Raw genomic sequence first — 21,979 nt, forward strand, 5'->3', positions numbered from 1 at the left:
GGTCCGAAGTGGTTTTATTACTTGAATACTATGCCCCATTTTTACAAAGTTTATATCAACTCACTCTGTCTGTCTGCTAAAACGTTGGTACACTTTATTTTTCCGATACCAATCTCGGATCAAGCTGAAATTTACAATTATTTCTTTTACCTGACAACAGAAGAATCAATTTAAACAAAAATGACCAATTAGTTAATTAACTATCGATACTAAATTATTTTGTTTTGTATCTCGAACAAGGGAAAGAAATTGTACATGACTGAAATTGTGGTATAACTGAATTAGCCCTTTTATAGGTCGCCGCTTTAAAGTAAGTTTGAAACAAACAATAATTAAATATACAATCTTCTATTTCATACGCAGCTTACTTGCAGAGTGGTTAGAATATCGGCTTGAGGGGGCTTGAGTCATAACTTCGAATTCATGTAGTTCTCTGCCCCACCCCCTTTTATTTTATAAATGCTTTTAAAAGCGATTACGTTAAAATTCGCATGTAGGCCTATATTGTAGTGTGTAGTCGATGATGACAAGACTACCCTGGGATTTATTTTCCCAGCGCGTTATGCAATAGTGTTTGTATGTTGAGTGGTCGGACAAGAAAATAACACATTGGCTTGGTCAGTCAAGCATGTATGCAGATCTGCCTTGACACTCAAATATTTCTGCCCAAAAAGTATAGACTGAGTGTCCATCTGTTTTAACAACTATGTTAGATATAGACATACACATGTAGGCTTAGAGTACTATAGTGTTCAGTCCATAATGAGATGACAATCCTGGGCTTTTTTTTTTATTTTCGTTGCTCGTTATGTAATAAGGTTTGCTGTATCTTGAGTGAACAAACAAGAAAACAACACATTGGCATGGTCAGTCAAGCATGTACGCAGATCTACCTTTACACTAATAATAATAATAATTAATAATTACACAGATGATCAAATGTTCCTTAAAACTTCGACAGCGATTTCGTTTTTATTTCTTTGCTTACTATATATTTCTTATATGAGTTTTTAAACTTTACCAGTACTATAAGAGTTTACGTTATATAATAAGTCAATATAATTTAAAAAAAAAATAAAAGTGCCCTTCTTTTCTAAAAGTTTTAATTCAAGGCGAAAATACAAATGCAAATATTTATTTAGACATTTTTTTGGTCAAATTTTATTATGCTATAGTTTTTATGTAAGAAACATCTACCTAATTAACTTATATTGTTAGAATTAGATCGAACCGTATGTCTACAATCGGATGATTAGCTAGGTCTAAATCCCCCCCCCCTTCCAAAAAAAAAAAAGTTATGAAAAAATGTTAAAGTTTAATTTTTTTTTTTAGTTTAGTATAACTATCTTTTGAAATAGATGATAAACTATTAGTTAAACTACTTTATTTTAGATGAAACTTGGTTTTATTTTAACTTTTAAAGTTAGTTTACTTCCCCTCACTAGTTAATTCACAAAACCTTATGATAATCCCGATAGTTGATCATCACAAGATGGTAGATGTTCATGCCGATAGTTGATCATCACAAGATGGTAGATGTTCATGCCGATAGTTGATCATCACAAGATGGTAGATGTTCATGCCGATAGTTGATCATCACAAGATGGTAGATGTTCATGCCGATAGTTGATCATCACAAGATGGTAGATGTTCATGCCGATAGTTGATCATCACAAGATGGTAGATGTTCATGCCGATAGTTGATCATCACAAGATGGTAGATGTTCATGCCGATAGTTGATCATCACAAGATGGTAGATGTTCATGCCGATAGTTGATCATCACAAGATGGTAGATGTTCATGCCGATAGTTGATCATCACAAGATGGTAGATGTTCATGCTGATAGTTGATCATCACAAGATGGTAGATGTTCATGCCGATAGTTGATCATCACAAGATGGTAGATGTTCATGCTGATAGTTGATCATCACAAGATGGTAGATGTTCATGCTGATAGTTGATCATCACAAGATGGTAGATGTTCATGCTGATAGTTGATCATCACAAGATGGTAGATGTTCATGCCGATAGTTGATCATCACAAGATGGTAGATGTTCATGCTGATAGTTGATCATCACAAGATGGTAGATGTTCATGCCGATAATTGATCATCACAAGATGGTAGACGTTCATGCTGATAGTTGATCATCACAAGATGGTAGATGTTCATGCCGATAGTTGATCATCACAAGATGGTAGATGTTCATGCCGATAGTTGATCATCACAAGATGGTAGATGTTCATGCCGATAATTGATCATCACAAGATGGTAGATGTTCATGCCGATAGTTGATCATCACAAGATGGTAGATGTTCATGCCGATAGTTGATCACCACAAGATGGTAGATGTTCATGCCGATAGTTGATCATCACAAGATGGTAGATGTTCATGCCGACAATTGATCATCACAAGATGGTAGATGTTCATGCCGATAGTTGATCATCACAAGATGGTAGATGTTCAGGCCGATAGTTGATCATCACAAGATGGTAGATGTTCATGCCGATAGTTGATCATCACAAGATGGTAGATGTTCATGCCGATAGTTGATCATCACAAGATGGTAGATGTTCATGCCGATAGTTGATCATCACAAGATGGTAGATGTTCATGCCGATAGTTGATCATCACAAGATGGTAGATGTTCATGCCGACAATTGATCATCACAAGATGGTAGATGTTCATGCCGATAGTTGATCATCACAAGATGGTAGATGTTCATGTCGATAGTTGATCATCACAAGATGGTAGATGTTCATGCCGATAGTTGATCATCACAAGATGGTAGATGTTCATGTCGATAATTGATCATCACAAGATGGTAGATGTTCATGCTGATAGTTGATCATCACAAGATGGTAGATGTTCATGCCGATAGTTGATCATCACAAGATGGTAGATGTTCATGCTGATAGTTGATCATCACAAGATGGTAGATGTTCATGCCGATAGTTGATCATCACAAGATGGTAGATGTTCATGCCGATAGTTGATCATCACAAGATGGTAGATGTTCATGCCGATAGTTGATCATCACAAGATGGTAGATGTTCATGCTGATAGTTGATCATCACAAGATGGTAGATGTTCATGCCGATAGTTGATCATCACAAGATGGTAGATGTTCATGCCGATAGTTGATCATCACAAGATGGTAGATGTTCAGGCCGATAGTTGATCATCACAAGATGGTAGATGTTCATGCCGATAGTTGATCATCACAAGATGGTAGATGTTCATGTCGATAGTTGATCATCACAAGATGGTAGATGTTCATGCCGATAGTTGATCATCACAAGATGGTAGATGTTCATGTCGATAGTTGATCATCACAAGATGGTAGATGTTCATGCCGATAGTTGATCATCACAAGATGGTAGATGTTCATGCCGATAGTTGATCATCACAAGATGGTAGATGTTCATGTCGATAGTTGATCATCACAAAATGGTAGATGTTCATGCCGATAGTTGATCATCACAAGATGGTAGATGTTCATGCCGATAGTTGATCATCACAAGATGGTAGATGTTCAGGCCGATAGTTGATCATCACAAGATGGTAGATGTTCATGTCGATAATTCAACTTCGTTGTCCAAGATGGTAATCTCTCTACCAGTTGGAGAAACTTTGCACTAAGCGAACAAAAGCTCTGCTAACAAAACGAGTCCATTCATGATGCCAGGTCTACTTGGGGCCGCGCCTATTCGTTTTTACAAGGAATAAGAAATGTTGAACTTAATAGACATGTAGGCCATTCAAGTGCAAAGGTCAATGTCATGTACAGAAACATCTCTTCCCTCCTACACTTCTTTTTTTTTTTCATCCTACTTGGCCCCTCCCCAACTCAGAAAACAAAAATCTATAGTATTTTAGAAATACCTGTACTAGTGAATATGAATTCTTATTACATTTAAAAATACATTTATTTTGTCAATCGCTAACTAGAAATAAGCCTTAAGAGTTTGTGTGTGTGTGTGTGCATATTCGCCTCGTATATAACTGAACTGCAAAGACATATAGACCTAATAAAACATATGCCAATCTAATATGCCAACCCAGAAATGATCATTTAATAGTCCCACAAAGTCATTTAAATAGGACTGTAACGCCACGCTGGCAGGTATAGCCGATGACGCTAAGCTGCAACGAATTCAGAACGTATAGTCCTAAGAAAAGCGAGATTCTGTTACTACGCTCTTGCGCAAGCTCCATTGGCTTACTCTGAAAGAGAAATGACTACAAGGTAGCCACACTTTGACATTAGTGTATCTATAATAAAGAAATGCCCTTGTACCTTGTGAACTGATCACTCCATAGGTCCCTCAGAGAGCCCTGCGCTTAAAAAGTTTTAGTTTGTCATTTTGGTTCTCGTTTTTATGTTTGTAATGTTCTCACAGCGCCTTGAGACTACATTCTGTTTGTTAACAGCGCTCTATAAATAAAATTATTATTTTTTAAATAATCATATATATATATATATATATATATATATATATATTTATGTATGTATCTTGAATACTAACTCAAAAATGTACATCTAAAAGACAAGTGGTTCTCAAACTGTGGTCCATAGCCCCCAGGGGGTTCTAGAGACGACCATAGGAGGTCAGCAGAAAGATGCAAATTGTATACAATAAAAAAACATCTTCGCTTAAAGCCAGTTTATCTAATCGGATAATAAAGTCCCGAGTCGATACTGTGACCTAATTCGACAAGTTTCTAGAAGCCCAGGTCAAGTCAGAGATAACCAGAGTAAACAAGTTAATTAAATAGCATACGTCAGCTTCTAGAAGGTCATAGTTAATAAAAATAAATAAGGGGAGAAGTTTCTATGATTCTGGAAAGTACGATTGAGAAAAGTATAGATTAGAGGAAAGTTAGTTAGTCGGGATCCTCGCATAGTAACGATTTTTTAAAGTAACGGTCTTACGTTTAAACGTTTGCGGGTCCAGTTGTTGAAGTTACTTTAAATGAATGAGTTTCATAAAGTTTATTCACTCATTATTTATATCAGTTAAAGCATTAGAAATGTTCATTTTTAAGAAGATATTCAAGTAAAGTTATTGAATTGAGAAGCTACTAATATGTGTCATTTGAATGTGTTTATTAAAGGAGTTAAAAGAGAACACAGCTGTTTGTTTTTTTTTTTGATTTTCAAATTATTCATATAATCTCCAGCATGTGATGATTCTGTTTGATCGATAATTAATATAAGAAGCATTGCCAAGAAATTAATAAACAGAAATCGTCACTATTGGTAATAAAAATCAGCTTGCCCCAACTACTGCTTAATATTTCTATTACGAACCATTCTTTGACGACCTAAACCAAAGATTTGAAGACATCCTTCACTTGGATATATTCAACTAGGTATTCAAACATTTAGTGTTTGGACAAACTCAGATCCCAATCACAGATGAATACATACTAATACAGGAGCAGCTTATTGAACTATCCCGTGAGACACTTAGTGCAGAGAGCACCATAGTTAAACGGACTTTGAACGCGACATTTAGTGACGACACAGATTAGTGGGTTTTAGTTCATTTATCTTATCTTATCTCTACGATACAGACGATAGGTTGTTATTAGTAAGTTGGTGTTAGCAATTCAAGGTGACAACATCTTATTACGGACTCGACTAACGGGATTAGAACTTGAGCCTCCTTTTTAGGTGGCCAAGCCGTAGCCAAGCGGGTTTGGACTCTCAGTCAAATCTCCCACACTACATTCACTGCGGCGGCATAGGTTGCAGTGGCTTAAGACCGGCCCTGCTAGGTCAATCTAGTCATGCATGTTAACCAATGACTTAAATTTTGACCAGTCATTGGTTTTCCTGGCTAGCTCAGGCAACCCATTCCATGCTTTAATAGCACTAGGGAAGAAGGAGCAGTTGTACAAATTTGTCCTAGCATATGGGATGAGGAGTGCGCCTTTATCTTTGTGTCTTTCAGAGTATTTTATTAAATTTTGTTTTTGTATCTGAAGATTATGGTTCAGTGTTTTATGTATAATTACTACTTTACTTTTGAGTCTTCTGTCCTGAAGGTTTTCTAAATTCAGTGATTTTACTAAATGTGTTCCTCTAGTCCAATGGGAATATTTGTATTTTATGAATCTCACTGTTCTATTTAGTTTATGTCACAAGCGATATCAAGCAGATAGACCAAAAAAGACATATACTGCTAAAAAACCAGCACACGCATGCCCAGTACCGTAGTTAGACTAGACAAGGATATTTGAATTATATTTTATATGTCAGTGCTAAAAATTTTTTGGGAACCTTAAAAGAAAAAATAGTAAGCCATCACACGTAATTACGGAATAGATTTTGTTTTCAAATTTCGTGCTGAATAGCATTAAAGTCACCAATATACGGTATTCAATATATTTTCTCTATTTTGTTTTAGCACTATCACACTAAAATTGTTCTTTCGATATATTATAGAGGTTTATATCAATTAACTCACTGTGTCTGTCTATGTGTCTGTCTGTCTGGTACAAATTTTGAATACGTTACTTCTCCCACTTCCCATTCTCGGATTAAGTTGTTCATTATTCATTGTTTCTAACAAAACTTGAATCAATAAAAAAATTTACTAGTTAGTTCATAAGTTAGAGGTAATTAATTAATTTTGTTTGAAATAAAAAATGGGAAATAAATCTTAGAGTATTGGGAGATAGGCTGCAAGTGCTGCAAGATTTTTTTATAAGTATTTATTTAATATTTGTTAATTAATTTATTTGCTGGAGTGATCTTTTAATTTAGCGTCATTATCATTGTTTAGAATTAAACATTTGTATTGAAAATAAGTTTTAAAATGTGTTTATTAGCCTTGACATACTAATATTTTTTTTAAAGTCCAGACTAGATCGAAGTTTACTGTTAAGATTCCTCACTCTGTCTGGGTATTGAAATTCCCAGTAAGTATATATTTACAGTAATACGTATGGTTGAAGAGTAACTATATAAATAGAAATAGATCACTATGTGTAAATATATCTAAAAATATTAAAGTTCGTTGGTTTGTCAGTTTAGAACAGTGGTTCCCAAACTTTTTTGTCTCGTAGACCCCTTGCCATGGTTTCTGATTTTTGGTAGACCCCCAGCTTAACTTATATTGCATTTTTGCAAATTCATTAACGTTTTTAAAACTAATTTCTAAATGTAGTGAGTCTCAGAGTGAAAAAGTAATTTAAAGCTGCATTTGAAGTTATACAGATGTCATTTTTATTGATAAAATTTAAATTTAAACCAAATAAAACAACAAAATATATATTTCTGGAATCATCAAACACACTGGAAGTGTTTGTTTTTTGTAGGCTCATCATCCGTTGCTACGGATATTATGTTTCATATAGAAATGTGTTGTTATATAAATTAGTCTTTGAAACATTAAATATTAATTAATTAATTTGCTTTAGGGATTCTTGTAAACGTTTTCACAAAGAGCAGTTTCTCTTGTATTTCATGATCTTTCATGTGTGGCTCAAATATTGGGTCCGCAGAACTGTTTTCACTAACAGCAGAAGCGGCGAAGGCGAGTAACTAGCACCAAAACCAGTAAGCCTTGGACAGGCGGGACTCATTAGCCTTGGCTTTCTACCCACCTAGCAGAAGGATATCTGAATTTAAAACCTCTGCTGTCTTGCAACTATAAACATGGGTTTTGTGAGTCAACCCTTAGGAAAAATAAGGAGCCAGCAACCCTTAGGCAGTTTGCAGCAAACAGCGCTACGTCCTGTCAGTGCCTGCTAGACCGCTGATCCCAAGCTGTTTATGTCGTTTGAAAAGAATTACATAAGAAGCTTTTAAGACTAAGACTAAGACTGCTTTATTGATCATTACGGAAATGTGTTGTGATTACAAGGACTCTTTTCTCATATAAAGACAACACCGATGTTCCCTTGAACTGTATTGTTGCAAGAAATTCGTCTAATAATATCAGATGTAGGTTTGTGTAAAACAGTTTTTAAAACTATTTCAACGGCAGGTAAAATCAATGTTTTACCTAAAGTGTTTTCCGTATTTGGCTATAAATAAATAGATATTGTAAGTCGTTCACAAACCATCATCATCTATATGATGTCGAAGAGAGATTTTGTGGGTCTATTCTGAACTTATCTTTTTCAAACTTTTATCTTTTTATCAGGGTGGCATCGTCTCAAATTATCCTCTAGCGTAATTAGTTTCATATCGTCATAAAAAGGCACTTAGGCAACCGCTTGTTTGACAAGGAAAGAATGAATTCCAATTTTAAATAATCATCGGTGTACAATAGACATTTCTTTTTGTTAAACATAACTTAAATGTAGGCAAAATTAAGATATTTAAATAAGTATTAAAATTAAATACAAACATTTTTCGTTTGAATAGCAGGATAAATATTTAAAAGATTAACTAAGGTACTGATCATATATCAGTGTAGGAAATAATTACATTAATGGGAGTAAAAATTTAAGTCACAAATGAAATGAAATGAAATCCATTATCGTAGACCCCCATGGACATCTCATAGACCCCCAATTTATTTTTTCACTTTCGTAGACCCCTTGGACGTCTTCGTGGACCCCTGGGGGTCTATATAGACCACTTTGGGAATCACTGGTTTAGAAGAATGGGCAACATATTGTACAAGTCAAAGGGACAAAACTTGTCTCTGCCAGTTTCAAATGTCTTAAGACTTTCACATATTTTTTTTTCTGCATGTTTTTCACAACAAAAAAATGTATTAAACAAAAAATTAATTCTAGATATAATAAAGAAATAACACTCAAATTGGAAAATTCCAATTTTATTACAGTACTTTCAAGAAACATATATATGTAAATGATAAAATACAGATATTAATCTCCATTTCATTAGAGTTAACAATCTATGCTTAGCTGACATAAATAATTCATAATTCAGACTAGTAAAACTAACTGTATTTAGCAACGAAATTTAATTTTAAAATTACATGTTTAAATATAAGAAGAGGGGGGATGCAAAGTGGCTGAGCAGGAATCTCGTCAGGACTGGAATTTTTAATTTGGGGATTATAGGTACCTGACATTAGTTGGGGATAGCAAATTTATAGTACTTGCCACCTGACACCCTCGTTACCGCTGTCAGACATAGAATCAGATGACATTTATAACATCTGCCATGTAAATCCTAAGGGCTAAAAGGTGAACTAAACTTAAACATAGTAAAAACATTAAAAGGTCAGATAACAAAAAAATTTAAAACATTTGCCTTTTTTTTTTACATTTTATCTCCGTCTTTTTCGTATTGCAATACTATTTCAATCAAGAAATGCGTTATTAAAATATTGTTTCTGTATCTGGAATTGACTATTTCAAGGGGACTACACCTCATCGGCATTAAAGTTGTATCTTGGTATAGTGATTTGTTTTCGAAACCATTCCTATACGACAAATCAGCTACATTATGTCAGGCTATAAATGTGGTAACTTCGTTGATAAAGTTTTCACTATAACACGCTAGACTGAACTTTGTAGAATGAGATTCAAGGAACACACGTCTAGTAGAATACAATTCTAGCCTAGATATGATGCTTAGACAAGTAAGTCTTAGAAAATCACACAGTCAGGACATTTACTTTGAACCTGACTTAGTTTTGAATAGTGTATTCATTACAAGAAGAGGTTCTTATTTATAGAATTTCAACTTCTTAAGTTGATAAGCCCTCATTACAGGATTTACTCACTGGAGACCTGTAGGTAGAGTGACAATCTCTATGAGGGAATCCTTGAACCAAGTCGACTGCAAGTTATAGTTTAGAAACTATTTCAAGGACCTGAGCAGCGGAAGGCCTGTTGTCGGGGTCAGCTTGCAGGAGGAAAGTCACCATCCTTCTGGAAAAGAAAACATGAAAATGAAGAGATAATTTTGAACAACTAACATCAAAAATAAATAAATAAATACAAGGAAAAAAAAATTTAATGTTGACATCAATGTATCAAATGTTTACCTGTATATGTAAGGCACACCCAAGCTGTTTCTGATGATGTCCAGAAAGTCCACTTTTGAAGGTCTTGTTTTCATCACTATAGTCCAACAGGTCATTCCAAAGGCGTACATGTCCACCTGGAGAAAAGATTACCAAAAACTATTGAATTTATGGTTCTAAATATGAATCTTCAAAATAAAGTTAATCTATAATAAAACTAATCGTATTTTTAACAAAACAATTATGTGGCTTATACTTTAAATACTGGCGGACTTATTTTATTAGAAATATGTTCAAATATATATTACAATAATAGCTTCTTTAATAGTTCAACCATTCTTCTAAATGATATTTGTGTTTGCTAAATGCCTGAGGGCCACAAAAACTTTCTCACAGATATCCCCCTTCCTCTCCCCCTAACAGGTCCACAAAAGAGATTGGACTATGGCGCACTGAGCATGCCATAAGCAGGAGAGATTCGCACTATTAAAACAAAATATGAGCACATTTTAAATGCAATACCTTGAAAGGATTGACTCTTTCATCAGAGTATGTTTCTGGGGCTCTGTAATACTCGGTTCCGAGCTCTACAAAGATTTCTACGTGCTTGTTTGGAAGAACTCGAGAGAAGCCAAAGTCTGAGAGAAGAATGTTGTCGTCATCGTCAATCAGGATGTTGTTTGCTTTGATATCAAGATGGACCGTGTTTTTCTCATGGAGGTAGTGTATGGCCTGACACAGCTAAAACATATAGAATGGAAAATAGTCAAACTTTTTTGATAAATAAACAGCTATTAATGGGATTTGTGTTTTATAGTGTTCAAGAATATTATTCAAAAGAAAGAAACAGTTTTAATATTTATTTTTATAGGAATTTTTATCACAGTATTCGAGTGTAGTCTCAAAATCGGACAAATGTAAAGAAGATAGTCTATTTCATTAAAATGAGAGTAGGCCTTATTTATGAAATAGTTCAACATTTTTGAGAGGGTGTCTGTGTTTGTTTGGAATTTATTAAAATAAATAAAAATGATTGGGGGGGGGTGAGTAGTTGAGCAGAAGTTGTTTACATGATCCGTAATCATGGTTATACTTAATCAACTCTCGATAGTCTGACGGTTACGAGCCCGAGGAGCTGTCTGAGTATCAAAAACGTCGGATTACTAAAGTGTACACGTAACTCAAACCATTTAGTTCAGATTATTTATATTAAAGGTATAAAAGTCTATATATTAATCTACATGACTTTCGGTTACTTGTTTTTAATTATACCTTGGAGGACTATAATAAGACTTTAGATTTTATTAAATATGTAAAGATCCATTGGGCTGATGTTGAGTTATTTCTATTGATACACCTTTTGTCTTGTTGTTTGGGAATAGGATGTGAGGAGCCTCTTTGTGTTAGTGAGGCTGAGAATAGTTTTGGGAAAATTCTAAGGGCTTAAATGTAGGTTACCTAATACAAGTTCTACATGTTTTGCAAATAAAATTAAATTATAGAAGAAATCTAAATTTACAGGTCTTTATTATCTAACTGTATTTAAATGGTTTAGCTGTTTTATTCTTAGTAAGAATTTTTTTTAGTTAACGCTTTATTTCTAATGAAAGAAACCTATTTTATTTTAAGAAATTTCACAATATTTATTAAGACTAGAAATTAATTATAAGAGACACGAATACGGTATGTATTTTTTAAAATCATAAATCAATAGAGAAAAAAAAAAACGACAGAATTTCTAAGTTATGGTCACTTTGTACTATTATTTTTGTGTACTATGTTTTGGATAGATCAAGATAAGCCTGAAAGATAATCGTTTAACCTACGTTATATTATAAAAAATAAAGCAAAGTCCCCCATTAAGACCTTACGATCTATGGGGCAGATGATGTGAAGGTCATTTGTTTCTGTGTCTCACGGTTAACGAGGGTGTCATGTGGTCAGCACAACGACCAACCACCTATATTTTTCCCTAACTAATGTCGGGTACACATTAGATATGGGTACAGTGGTTATGCCGAGGTTGTCAATTGTAGTCAGACTGAATTTCCATTTGATTGGAGCAATATAACTTATCTTATGTTAAATTTAGAGGCGCCAAAGGATAGCGTACTTAAAAATCCCAGTCTTCATTAGGATTCGAACCCCTAAACCCCGGTTCGGAAACCATGCGCATTACTGCTCAGAAGCATGATTATTTTAGTGATTAGAATAGCTGATCAATTGAACAGCTTAACTTTTGTAATAAAATAATAATTACAGGTGTGGTGAATTCAAAATAGAAGAGGTCTATAAAATTGGCTAAATTGTACTCGCTTATCTTTGTATTGACTCCTACAATTAATTTGAGTTGAGAATTCTTTTTTCCTTACACATTCTATGAGTTTTGTAAATCTATTCTTAAAATGAAGACTAAACATTGTTTGTAAATGTGAATGTAACTAATAGAGAAACAATTCACTACAAACATACAAAGAGTTTGTACCAATACAGTACAGAATATAATTGCTAGACTAGTTTGACCTAGTGACACGTGTAGGACGTAATCTTCTTTTTTTAAAGTATCGTCTGTATTTTAAAGAATAATTAAATAAAACCTCAAAAACTAAGCAACACATTAGCAGCACTTTGTGTAATATGTATTTTACCCAAGATATGTATATTTTATTAGGTTCTAAACGTATAGCTTATGTGTCCAATTGTACGTAGGCATAGCTGCATAAATAAGTGTAGGCTTATAATAAAGTAAAACATTTGCCTTTTTTATATATTTATTTTTAAAAAAAGTAAGTTACAATATCATATTTAATTAATAAGAATGTAAACTATTTAGGTCAAAAACTAGATTCCTATTTATATTGTATTCGTGAGTGTCGTTAATCTGGGGGCTGACCTGTTAATACTTAATAGGACATAGTTTTATATTAGGTTATCAGACTAGGTCACAGACCATAGACCTATCAAACTATATAAATGCTGTATGAAACCTGATCTAGATTTAGACTAGAAGAGTTTAAATCTTAAAAAGATATTTTACGCCTTGCATACGTATTTATACTTGCATAAATTTACCCCATTTAATGGACACTTGATTTAAAGAAACAAATGTTCCAAAATAGATATATTTTATAAAATGATTTTTTTTTCAACTTCAATAAAATTAACATATTTTAAAGGTCACTTTACCCTTTACCATCATTTTTTTTTTGCAGTGCGGCTTTTGCTTGTAATTTATGAGTATACTCATTACTTATGAAATGAGAGATGAAATATGTGTTTAACATCATTCTACAAATTATTTGTGTTTTCAGTCAAAGAAATTTGTAATTTTAATGTAAAAATAATAAGAATTTAAATGTTAAGACTTATAAATGTTTTAGCGACATAATAAAATAAAATTAAGTAGCCTACAAAGTTATTTAAAACACTTTGGCTTACCTGTCTTATATATTTAAGCTGCTGACTTGGGAGTAGAGTTGTAATGGCATCTGCAACTGCACCACGCTCGCACGCTGGCATCACCAGTGCCAAACAATCTGGTGCTTGTACCGAATAGAGAAGAGGCATGATGCTGCAGTGGTGGAGACCTTTCATGACCTGGACCTCCTTACAGAACATTCTCTTTGTTTCCTCATCCACCTTTCTGGCGTCTTCATCCGCTGCATCTTCACTTAAAGAAAACATTTTGAGTGCCAGCTTTTCGTTCGGGTCGTCTTTCGAGACGGCCAGAACGACTTTTCCATAGGCGCCGACGCCCAGCACTGCTACTTCGGAGAGATTCAATTCTTCAAAGATGTCTGTCTCAAGAACATCGTCAATCAAAGAACTCATGTTGGCAGCCATATTCGGATGTCTCGACAGATCGCTTTTCCTTATCAACAGAGATTGGAAGACTTTGCAGAAAGCTAAAGTTTAGAGCAACAAAGCTTCTACTCACAAAGAGATAGCACACACTCACACTTACAAATTCACAACTGAAGACAACTAGTATATCCGAGGAAATTAAACACTAAGTCTTAACTGAATATGTAACACAGAATTGAGCGAGCAGAGATTTAATGAAAACATTGACACTGTAGGTGCAACTGGTCAGTTTATATAAGGTCCACTTCTCATCATGGCGTCAGTAATTTTCTGACCAATAGCTGAATAGCCCGACAATTTTTATTGAATGACCAGTAAAAAAGCGACTCTAAACCTATCCCTAATTTCTCCACAAGTATATCATCATTGGCTAATCACTCACCGTCACGGTTGATTTCTCATGCGTGGTACCGCCGTCTTTAGGTCATCGATGACACCGACGTTGACCAGCTTGTCGTCGGGTCATCAAAGCTTCTGGCTTTGTTCTAGTCCGTGTCAGCCCTGGCTTAAACAAACACTGAAAGCGGTAGATCCAAGGTGTCGGTACAAATTGTTGGTTTTACTTGGGAGTGACCATGCCATGTCTTATCTCAAGTGGTAGTGTCATAACAAAAACTAAAGACAAGAATGAAAGAACTGGACAATACATTGGAAAAATAGGATGGACAATTAATTGTAGTCTTTTTTTATTTCGTTACAACGCAAAGTCGTTGTATTGATAATTGCATTTTTTTTTGTAGTTTATAAAAAAAAAATAAAGACCAATTTTCTAAGAATTTTGTTGCAAATTTTTGTTTTTACTTTAGTTTATTATATTTAATATTTATTAGATTAATGTATATTAATGATTTACTTCTTTCATTTTTTGTAAGATTTTTTTACTCTTAAAGCTCTATTTCTAATGAAAAAAAAATATTTTATTTAAGAAATTTTATAATATTTATTTTTACTAGAGATGGATTTAAACTATATATACATATTATATAAGATAAGATAAGACATATAAGTGAAATAAAACGAATGCATTTGTATTTTAATTTTGAGTTTAAAAAATCAAATTTGCAAACATCGCTATGTAAAACTATACGTTTTTTTTTTAAATTTAAATTTAAGCACATCAGCCTCTTAAACCAAATCAAATTTTTTTTAGTTTTTTTTTTTGTTTTGTTTTTTTACAAAGCTTGTATGAAATCACTCTGTCTGTCTGGTACGCATGATTTCTCCTACACACAATCTCGGATCAAGTTCAAATATTTTCACAATTGTTTCTTGTATCTGACACAACAAGAGCAAAAGAACAACAAACCAATTAATTAATTCAATTTTAATAAGCACTGAATGGTGAATGGTACATTGGCTTGGGGAGGCTTGAGCCCTCGAGGTCGATTACCAATCATACAAGTTTTATAAATACGTCAAAGCTATCATGGTAACCTTTACTCAACCCTCTTTCTTTCTACATTCCACGTTTTACCAACTGGTCCTAACAAGAGATGGATCATAGAGAAAGCTAAAAGCATTAAAATGCGCTAAGCAAAAACAATTTGCAAAAAAACAAATGTTTCTAATCGCTTAAATTAATTATTGTTAGTCTATATTGTCACTCTATATCAATTACAAATTTAATTACTTGGCTGATCTAAATTAACATATAAAAAAACATAATATAAGCCCCCCCCCCTTTTTTTTTAGTTGTTTTTTTTTAAATATGGTTTTAAACTCATTCATCTATATAACATTCTTCAATAGTTGTTGTATTCGTCATAAACTTTATATATAATATTTAATATACAATAAAACCCTCTTGGATTATTATTTCAGGGAAGTGAACCAGTCTAGAACAAAGAAAAAAAAAACAAAACAAAAAAAAAAAAGGTGAAAATCCAGACATATGGATGAAGGACAGGAAGACGACTTTTGCTCACCCCACCTCCTTTCCTGACTTAAAAAAACATCTGTAAAACACAATAGGTAACATTTTTTTTACTAAGCTTATTAAAACTCAGACAGTCTGTCTCTCAGGTACAAGGTTTGTTCACTCGATTTCTCTTACTCCCAATCTCGGATTAAGCTGAAATTTGCACAATTATTTCTTTTACCTGACAACTGAAGAATCAATTTAAAAAAAAAACCATTGTTAATTAATTATTTAGTTTGATATCTCGAACAAGGGAAAAAATTGTACTTGACTAAAGTGTAGGAAGAAGCTGAATTAGGTCCCTATATAAGGTCGCCGTTAAAATAAGCTTGTAGCAAACAATAGATAACTACAAAATCTTTTTTATTTCCATAGTTACCTTACTAACGATAACAGTCATTTCATTCCATTGATTTTTATCCCCAGCCACTTTATCCCCGGTCATTTCATCCACAGTTAATTTTTTTTTCGTAGTCATTGTGTAATTGTGCTGTTAAGGGTTTGCCTTTAAGCACTCATTTCATCTAGTAAATAAATATGCATGAAATTTAGACAACTGTTTGATATTTTGGACATAACCTCATAGTGTTTATAGTGTTCCCCTTCTCTCTTTATGCTACTCTATAATTAAAAGAATATATTTCAATATGAAGATACATTGTAGAGCGGGGTTTGTATTTAGTTATATTTCTATAGTTATGTTTATTCTGCGCATATTGCGTGATGTAATGATCAAAGGCCAAGGTGTGCTGGAAGTGGGGAAAATCTTTTGAGACATAGAAGTACGATTGGAATAATAATGTTCAAGCCGCTCTGCGCTCATTGCTTATCATCAAAGGCCAAGGTGTGGTGAAAGTAGTGGAAGTCTTTTGAGAGATGAGAGCGATTAGACTACTTCTGATCGTGCCGCTGATAGCTTATCTCCTGATGGCCATCTTTCACTTTACCATTATTTTTCAATAGTTTTTACTTGAATCTGAGCGTGTCATTTCAAACCCTGATATCACATTATATTTTTTCTAATAAACGCTGACTTCAAGAAACACGCAAAACTGGCCAAGACATTACAAACTATATACATCAATACAACACAATGGATCGTCTTCTGTACCTACTATTATTTGATTTATTAAAGGATGAAATGACCAGGGGATGAAATGACCGGGGATGAAATGACCAGGGGATGAAATGACAAGGTGATGAAGTGATCAGGGGATGAAATAACCAGGGGATGAAGTGATCAGGAGATGAAATGACCAGGAGACGAAATGACCTGGTGATAAAATGACCAGGGGATGAAGTGATCATGGAAGAAGTGACTGGGGATGAAATGACCAAGGATGAAGTGAATCGGGATGAAAGACCATTGGATAAACTGGCCAAGGATGAAATGACCGGGAACACTCACATTCCTAGTATTCAATATGTAAGCTTGAGGAGGTCGAGCCATGAGTTCGAATTCAGGTCGTCCTTATAACTGCTTTTTAAAAGCAAATACGCTCAAAATGATATTAAAGTTAATATTGGAAATGAGGTAAATAAATAAAAACACTTCAAATGTATTGAAGTGGATGCAGTAATTAAATCTTAAAATAACGCTAAGATTTAAATTACCTTTTCTACAATGGGAAATAGGATTTTAATCAATTTTTAGCGACCCCGAAAGGGGAAAAGACGCTATTAGTTTTGTGTGGAATGTCTGTCCGTCCGTCCCGTTTAGATCTCGTCAACTAAAAAAGATTGTACAAATCCGACATCATAATATTTTAGACCATTCAAAGTTCTGATGCAACGGCTACTTTTTTCTTTTCTGAAAGCGAAAAATCTAATTTTTTAAATCAATTATGCAAGCATTTGTTTCATAAAAATGCACCACTTTTACAACTATTCACTGTTAATAATAAGAAACACTGGAGACTCTTTTGTGAAGGCACACGGAGCATGCCATATAATTAACACATTTATGAAAACAGTTGTAGATTTTTAGTCAAAACATTTTCTATTTTACATTTGTATTGCTAAGTTATGTAAGTTCTGTTATATTAACTACTATATTTATACACAATTTTTTTTTAAAATTTTTTGTTTGTTAACAGCGCTCTAGAAATAAAATTATCATTTTTAAATAATCATGTATATATATATAGGATCGCAACTTAGACCAACTGATAAATGTTCCGACACACGTCAAAGGCCATACTCTTGACTGGATTGTTACAAATGCAAGTGAGCTTGTAGCCAAACTCATTGTCTCAGACCGCGGCTTGTCAGATCATTTTCTCGTAAACTTTGAAATGCGCCTATCAAAAGCAAAAAGGCCAAAGAAAAACGTGACTTCCCGTAAACTTAAAGCCATAGATATTGCCTCCTTCAAAATGGACGTGACCTCTTTGCTGTTGCAACAGAGCAACACAGACGTTCTCAGCAATTACAATTCTTGCTTGAAAAAGTTGCTGGACAGCCATGCACCTCTTGTCACTCGTACAGTCTCAGTTAGGCCATCTGCACCCTGGTTGACGGAAGACATAAAGACTGCCAAACTTATTCGCCGACGTGCCGAACGTACATTTCAAAAGACAGGTCTGACGATACATCGACAAATATACATACGAGAAAAAAACAAGGTTAACCGTATGATTAGAGACGCAAAAGCTAGTCATATTCGACAAAAAATCGAAAATTCTGATTCTTCAAAGGAGCTATTCAGGATCACCGCTGAAATGTTAGGGGGATCAAATAACGAACATTTGCCGTCATCTATCCCATTATCTGAACTTCCTGATTCCTTCAATAGATTCTTCATTGGGAAGATTGAGCAGATTAGAAATGACATGCCATCCCTCTCATCACAGCTTGACCACTCTCCAATTTTTCAAAATACTCCTTTTTGCGAGTTTCAGCGTGTATCTGAAGATTATGTCAAAAGTACTATTTTGAAGATGCCAAATAAGTCATGTGACCTTGATCCCATTCCAACCTCCTTGCTCCTTGAATGTTTGGATGAGCTTGTACCTACAATTACCAACATTGTGAACTCTTCACTGACTTCAGGCATTGTACCACAGCAATTTAAGTATGCACTTGTCAGGCCCTTATTAAAGAAATCCAGTCTTGACCCGGAATGTCTAAAAAACTATCGCCCGGTTTCAAATCTTCCCTTCCTGTCAAAGCTTCTGGAGCGCATCGTGTTAGTGCAAATTCTTTCTCATCTTGAACAGTACTGTCTCTTGGAAGAATTTCAATCTGCATATAGGAAGTGCCGTAGCACAGAGACAGCAGTGGTCAGGGTACTAAACGACTTACTTCACAATTCCGACAAAGGCCACATATCAATTCTTTCTATGCTGGACTTGTCCGCAGCCTTTGATACGCTAGACCATGAAATTATGATGGCCAGATTCTCTGCAACTTTTGGTTTAGCAGGAGTCGTCCTAAAGTGGCTTGGATCCTACCTGACGGAACGCACCCAAAGTGTCGTTGTTAGCGGGACGGAATCAACAAGCTTACTTTTGAAGTACGGAGTACCCCAAGGATCAGTTCTAGGCCCAGTACTGTTCACTATGTACACATATCCACTCAGCGGTGTCATACGGCCAACCGGCATCTTATACCATTTCTTTGCCGATGACTCACAGTTATACGATTCATCAGTACCCTCAGAGGTGTCGCATCTGGCAGAGAAAATCAGTAGTACCGTTGCAAGGGTGAGCGATTGGATGGTTGAAAATAAACTCAAGATGAACGAAGACAAGACAGAAATAATTAAGATTGGCACTAGGAACAATGTCTCAAAAGTTGAAAGCACAGATTCTCTCTTTATCACGAACTGCCATGTTCCTTTTGTCCATGTAGTGCGGAATCTTGGAGTTTTCTTCGACTCAACACTATCTTTCGACCCACACATAAATCAGCTCTGCAAAGGTCTTTATCTGCAGCTGCGCAGATTAGGCCAGATCCGACCATATTTAACAACGGAGTCAACAAAAACGCTAGCTGTGGCATTCATACTCTCCCGCCTTGACTACTGCAACGCCGTGCTAGCAGGTATACCTGATGACAAAATAGCCAAGCTGCAACGTATACAGAACAACGCCGCTCGAATAGTCCTTAAAAAAACTAGACAAGATTCTGCTACTACGCTCTTGCGCACGCTCCATTGGCTTCCCGTGAAAGCGAGAATCGATTACAAGGTCGCCACACTTTGTCATCAGTGTATATATAACAATGAGATGCCCTTGTACCTTAGCGAACTGATTACTCCATATGTCCCCCAGAGAACCCTGCGCTCAATGGACTCAACGCTTTTAGTAGTGCCACGTTTCTCCCTCAAAAGCTACGGTCTGCGTGCTTTTTCAGTTCACGGACCAAAGGTTTGGAACTCACTCCCCATTGATCTCAGACAGACAACATGCTATACCACTTTTAAGAAGAACATTAAGACCTACTTGTTTAAAACTTTTTTAGATTAACTGTTATTCTAGCAATTGTGTTTATGTTTGTAATGTTATTACAGCGCCTTGAGCCTACATTTTGTTTGTTAACAGCGCTTTATAAATAAAATTATTATTATTATTATTATATATATATATATATATATATATATATATATATGTATATGTATCTTGAATACTAACTCAAAAATATACATCTAAAAGACAAGTGGTTCTCAAACTGTGGTCCATAGACACCCAGAGGGTTCTAGAGACGACCATAGGAGGTCCGCTAAAAGATGCGAATTGTATACAATAAAAAAACATATTTGCTTTAAGCCAGTTTATCTGATCTGATAATAAAGTCACGAGTCGATACTGTGACCTAATTCGACAAGTTTCTAGAAGCCCAGGTCAAATCAGAGATGACCAGAGTAAACAAGTTAATTAAATAGCATACGTCAGTTTCTAGAAGGTCACAGTTAATAAAAATAATTAGGGGAGAAGTTTTTATGATTCTGGAAAGTATAAATTAGGGGAAAGTTAGTTAGTAACGCATTGTAACGATTTTTGAAAGAAACGGTCTTACGTTTAAACGTTTGCGGGCCCAGTTGTTGAAGTTACTTTTAATGAATGAGTATCATAAAGTTATTTCACTAATTATTTATATCAGTTAAAGCATTAGAAAGGTTCATTTTTAAGAAGATATTCAAGTAAAGTTATTGAATTGAGAAGGTACTAATATGTTTAATTTGAATGAGTTTATTAAAGGAGTTAAAACAAAACACAGCTGTTTAATTATTTTTTTTTTTGATTTTCAAATTATTCATATAATCTCCAGCGTGTGATGATTCTGTTTAATCGATAATTAATATAAGAAGCATTGCCAAGAAATAAATAAACAGAAATCGTCACTATTGGTAATAAAAATCAGCTCGCCCCAACTACTGCTTAATATGTCTATTACGAACCATTCTTTGACGACCTAAACCAAAGATTTGAAGACATTCTTCTCTCGGATATACTCAACTAGGTATTCAAACATTTAGTGTTTGGACAAACTCAGATCCCAATCACAGATGAATACATACTAATACAGGAGCAGCTTATTGAACTATCCAGTGAGACACTTAGTGCAGAGACGAACCATAGTTAAACGGACTTTGAACGCGACATTTAGTGACGTCACAGATTAGTGGGTTTTAGTTTATTTATCTTATCTTATCTCATACAGACGTTAGGTTGTTATTAGTAAGTTGGTGTTAGCAATCCAAGGTGACAACATCTTATTACGGACTCGACTAACGGGATTAGAACTTGAGCCTCCTTTTTAGGTGGCCAAGCCGTAGCCAAGCGGTTTTAGACTCTCAGTCAAATCTCCCACACTACATTCACTACACCCACATCTGTCAACCAGTGTCTGTTGCCGAGTAGCAGATGTCATAATAATAGCTGCGTCATCCTCGTAGAACAGTTTTCTAAATGAACACCTTTCAAATTTAGGTTTCGGCCTAATTTCACGCTCTCACAAAGAAATAAATGTACCGAGAAATTAAATAGAGCCTTATCAGCGCCAATCTTATAAAATACAGAGAAATTAAATAGAGCCTTATCAGCACCAATGTTATAAAATACAGAGAAATTAAATAGAGCCTTATCAGCACCAATCTTATAAAATACAGAGAAATTAAATAGAGCCTTATCAGCACCAATCTTATAAAATACAGAGAAATTAAATAGAGCCTTATCAGCACCAATCTTATAAAATACAGAGAAATTAAATAGAGCCTTATCAGCACCAA

General features: G+C 34.6%; 1 protein-coding gene across 1 annotated transcript; it reads right to left on the reverse strand.

Annotated features, from left to right (window-relative positions):
• Positions 1–9,785: 9,785 nt before the first annotated feature.
• On the reverse strand, positions 9,786–13,808 carry LOC129928561 (probable serine/threonine-protein kinase MARK-A). Its single transcript, XM_056043206.1, has 4 exons — positions 13,404–13,808; positions 10,488–10,706; positions 9,987–10,102; positions 9,786–9,870 (listed from the first exon to the last, which is right to left on the reverse strand). The coding sequence occupies exons 1-4, from the start codon at positions 13,806–13,808 to the stop codon at positions 9,786–9,788; spliced, it is 825 nt and encodes a 274-aa protein (XP_055899181.1).
• Positions 13,809–21,979: the final 8,171 nt, after the last annotated feature.

Source organism: Biomphalaria glabrata, chromosome 10, assembly GCF_947242115.1.
Source record: "Biomphalaria glabrata chromosome 10, xgBioGlab47.1, whole genome shotgun sequence".
Taxonomy (NCBI): Eukaryota; Metazoa; Mollusca; class Gastropoda; family Planorbidae; genus Biomphalaria; species Biomphalaria glabrata.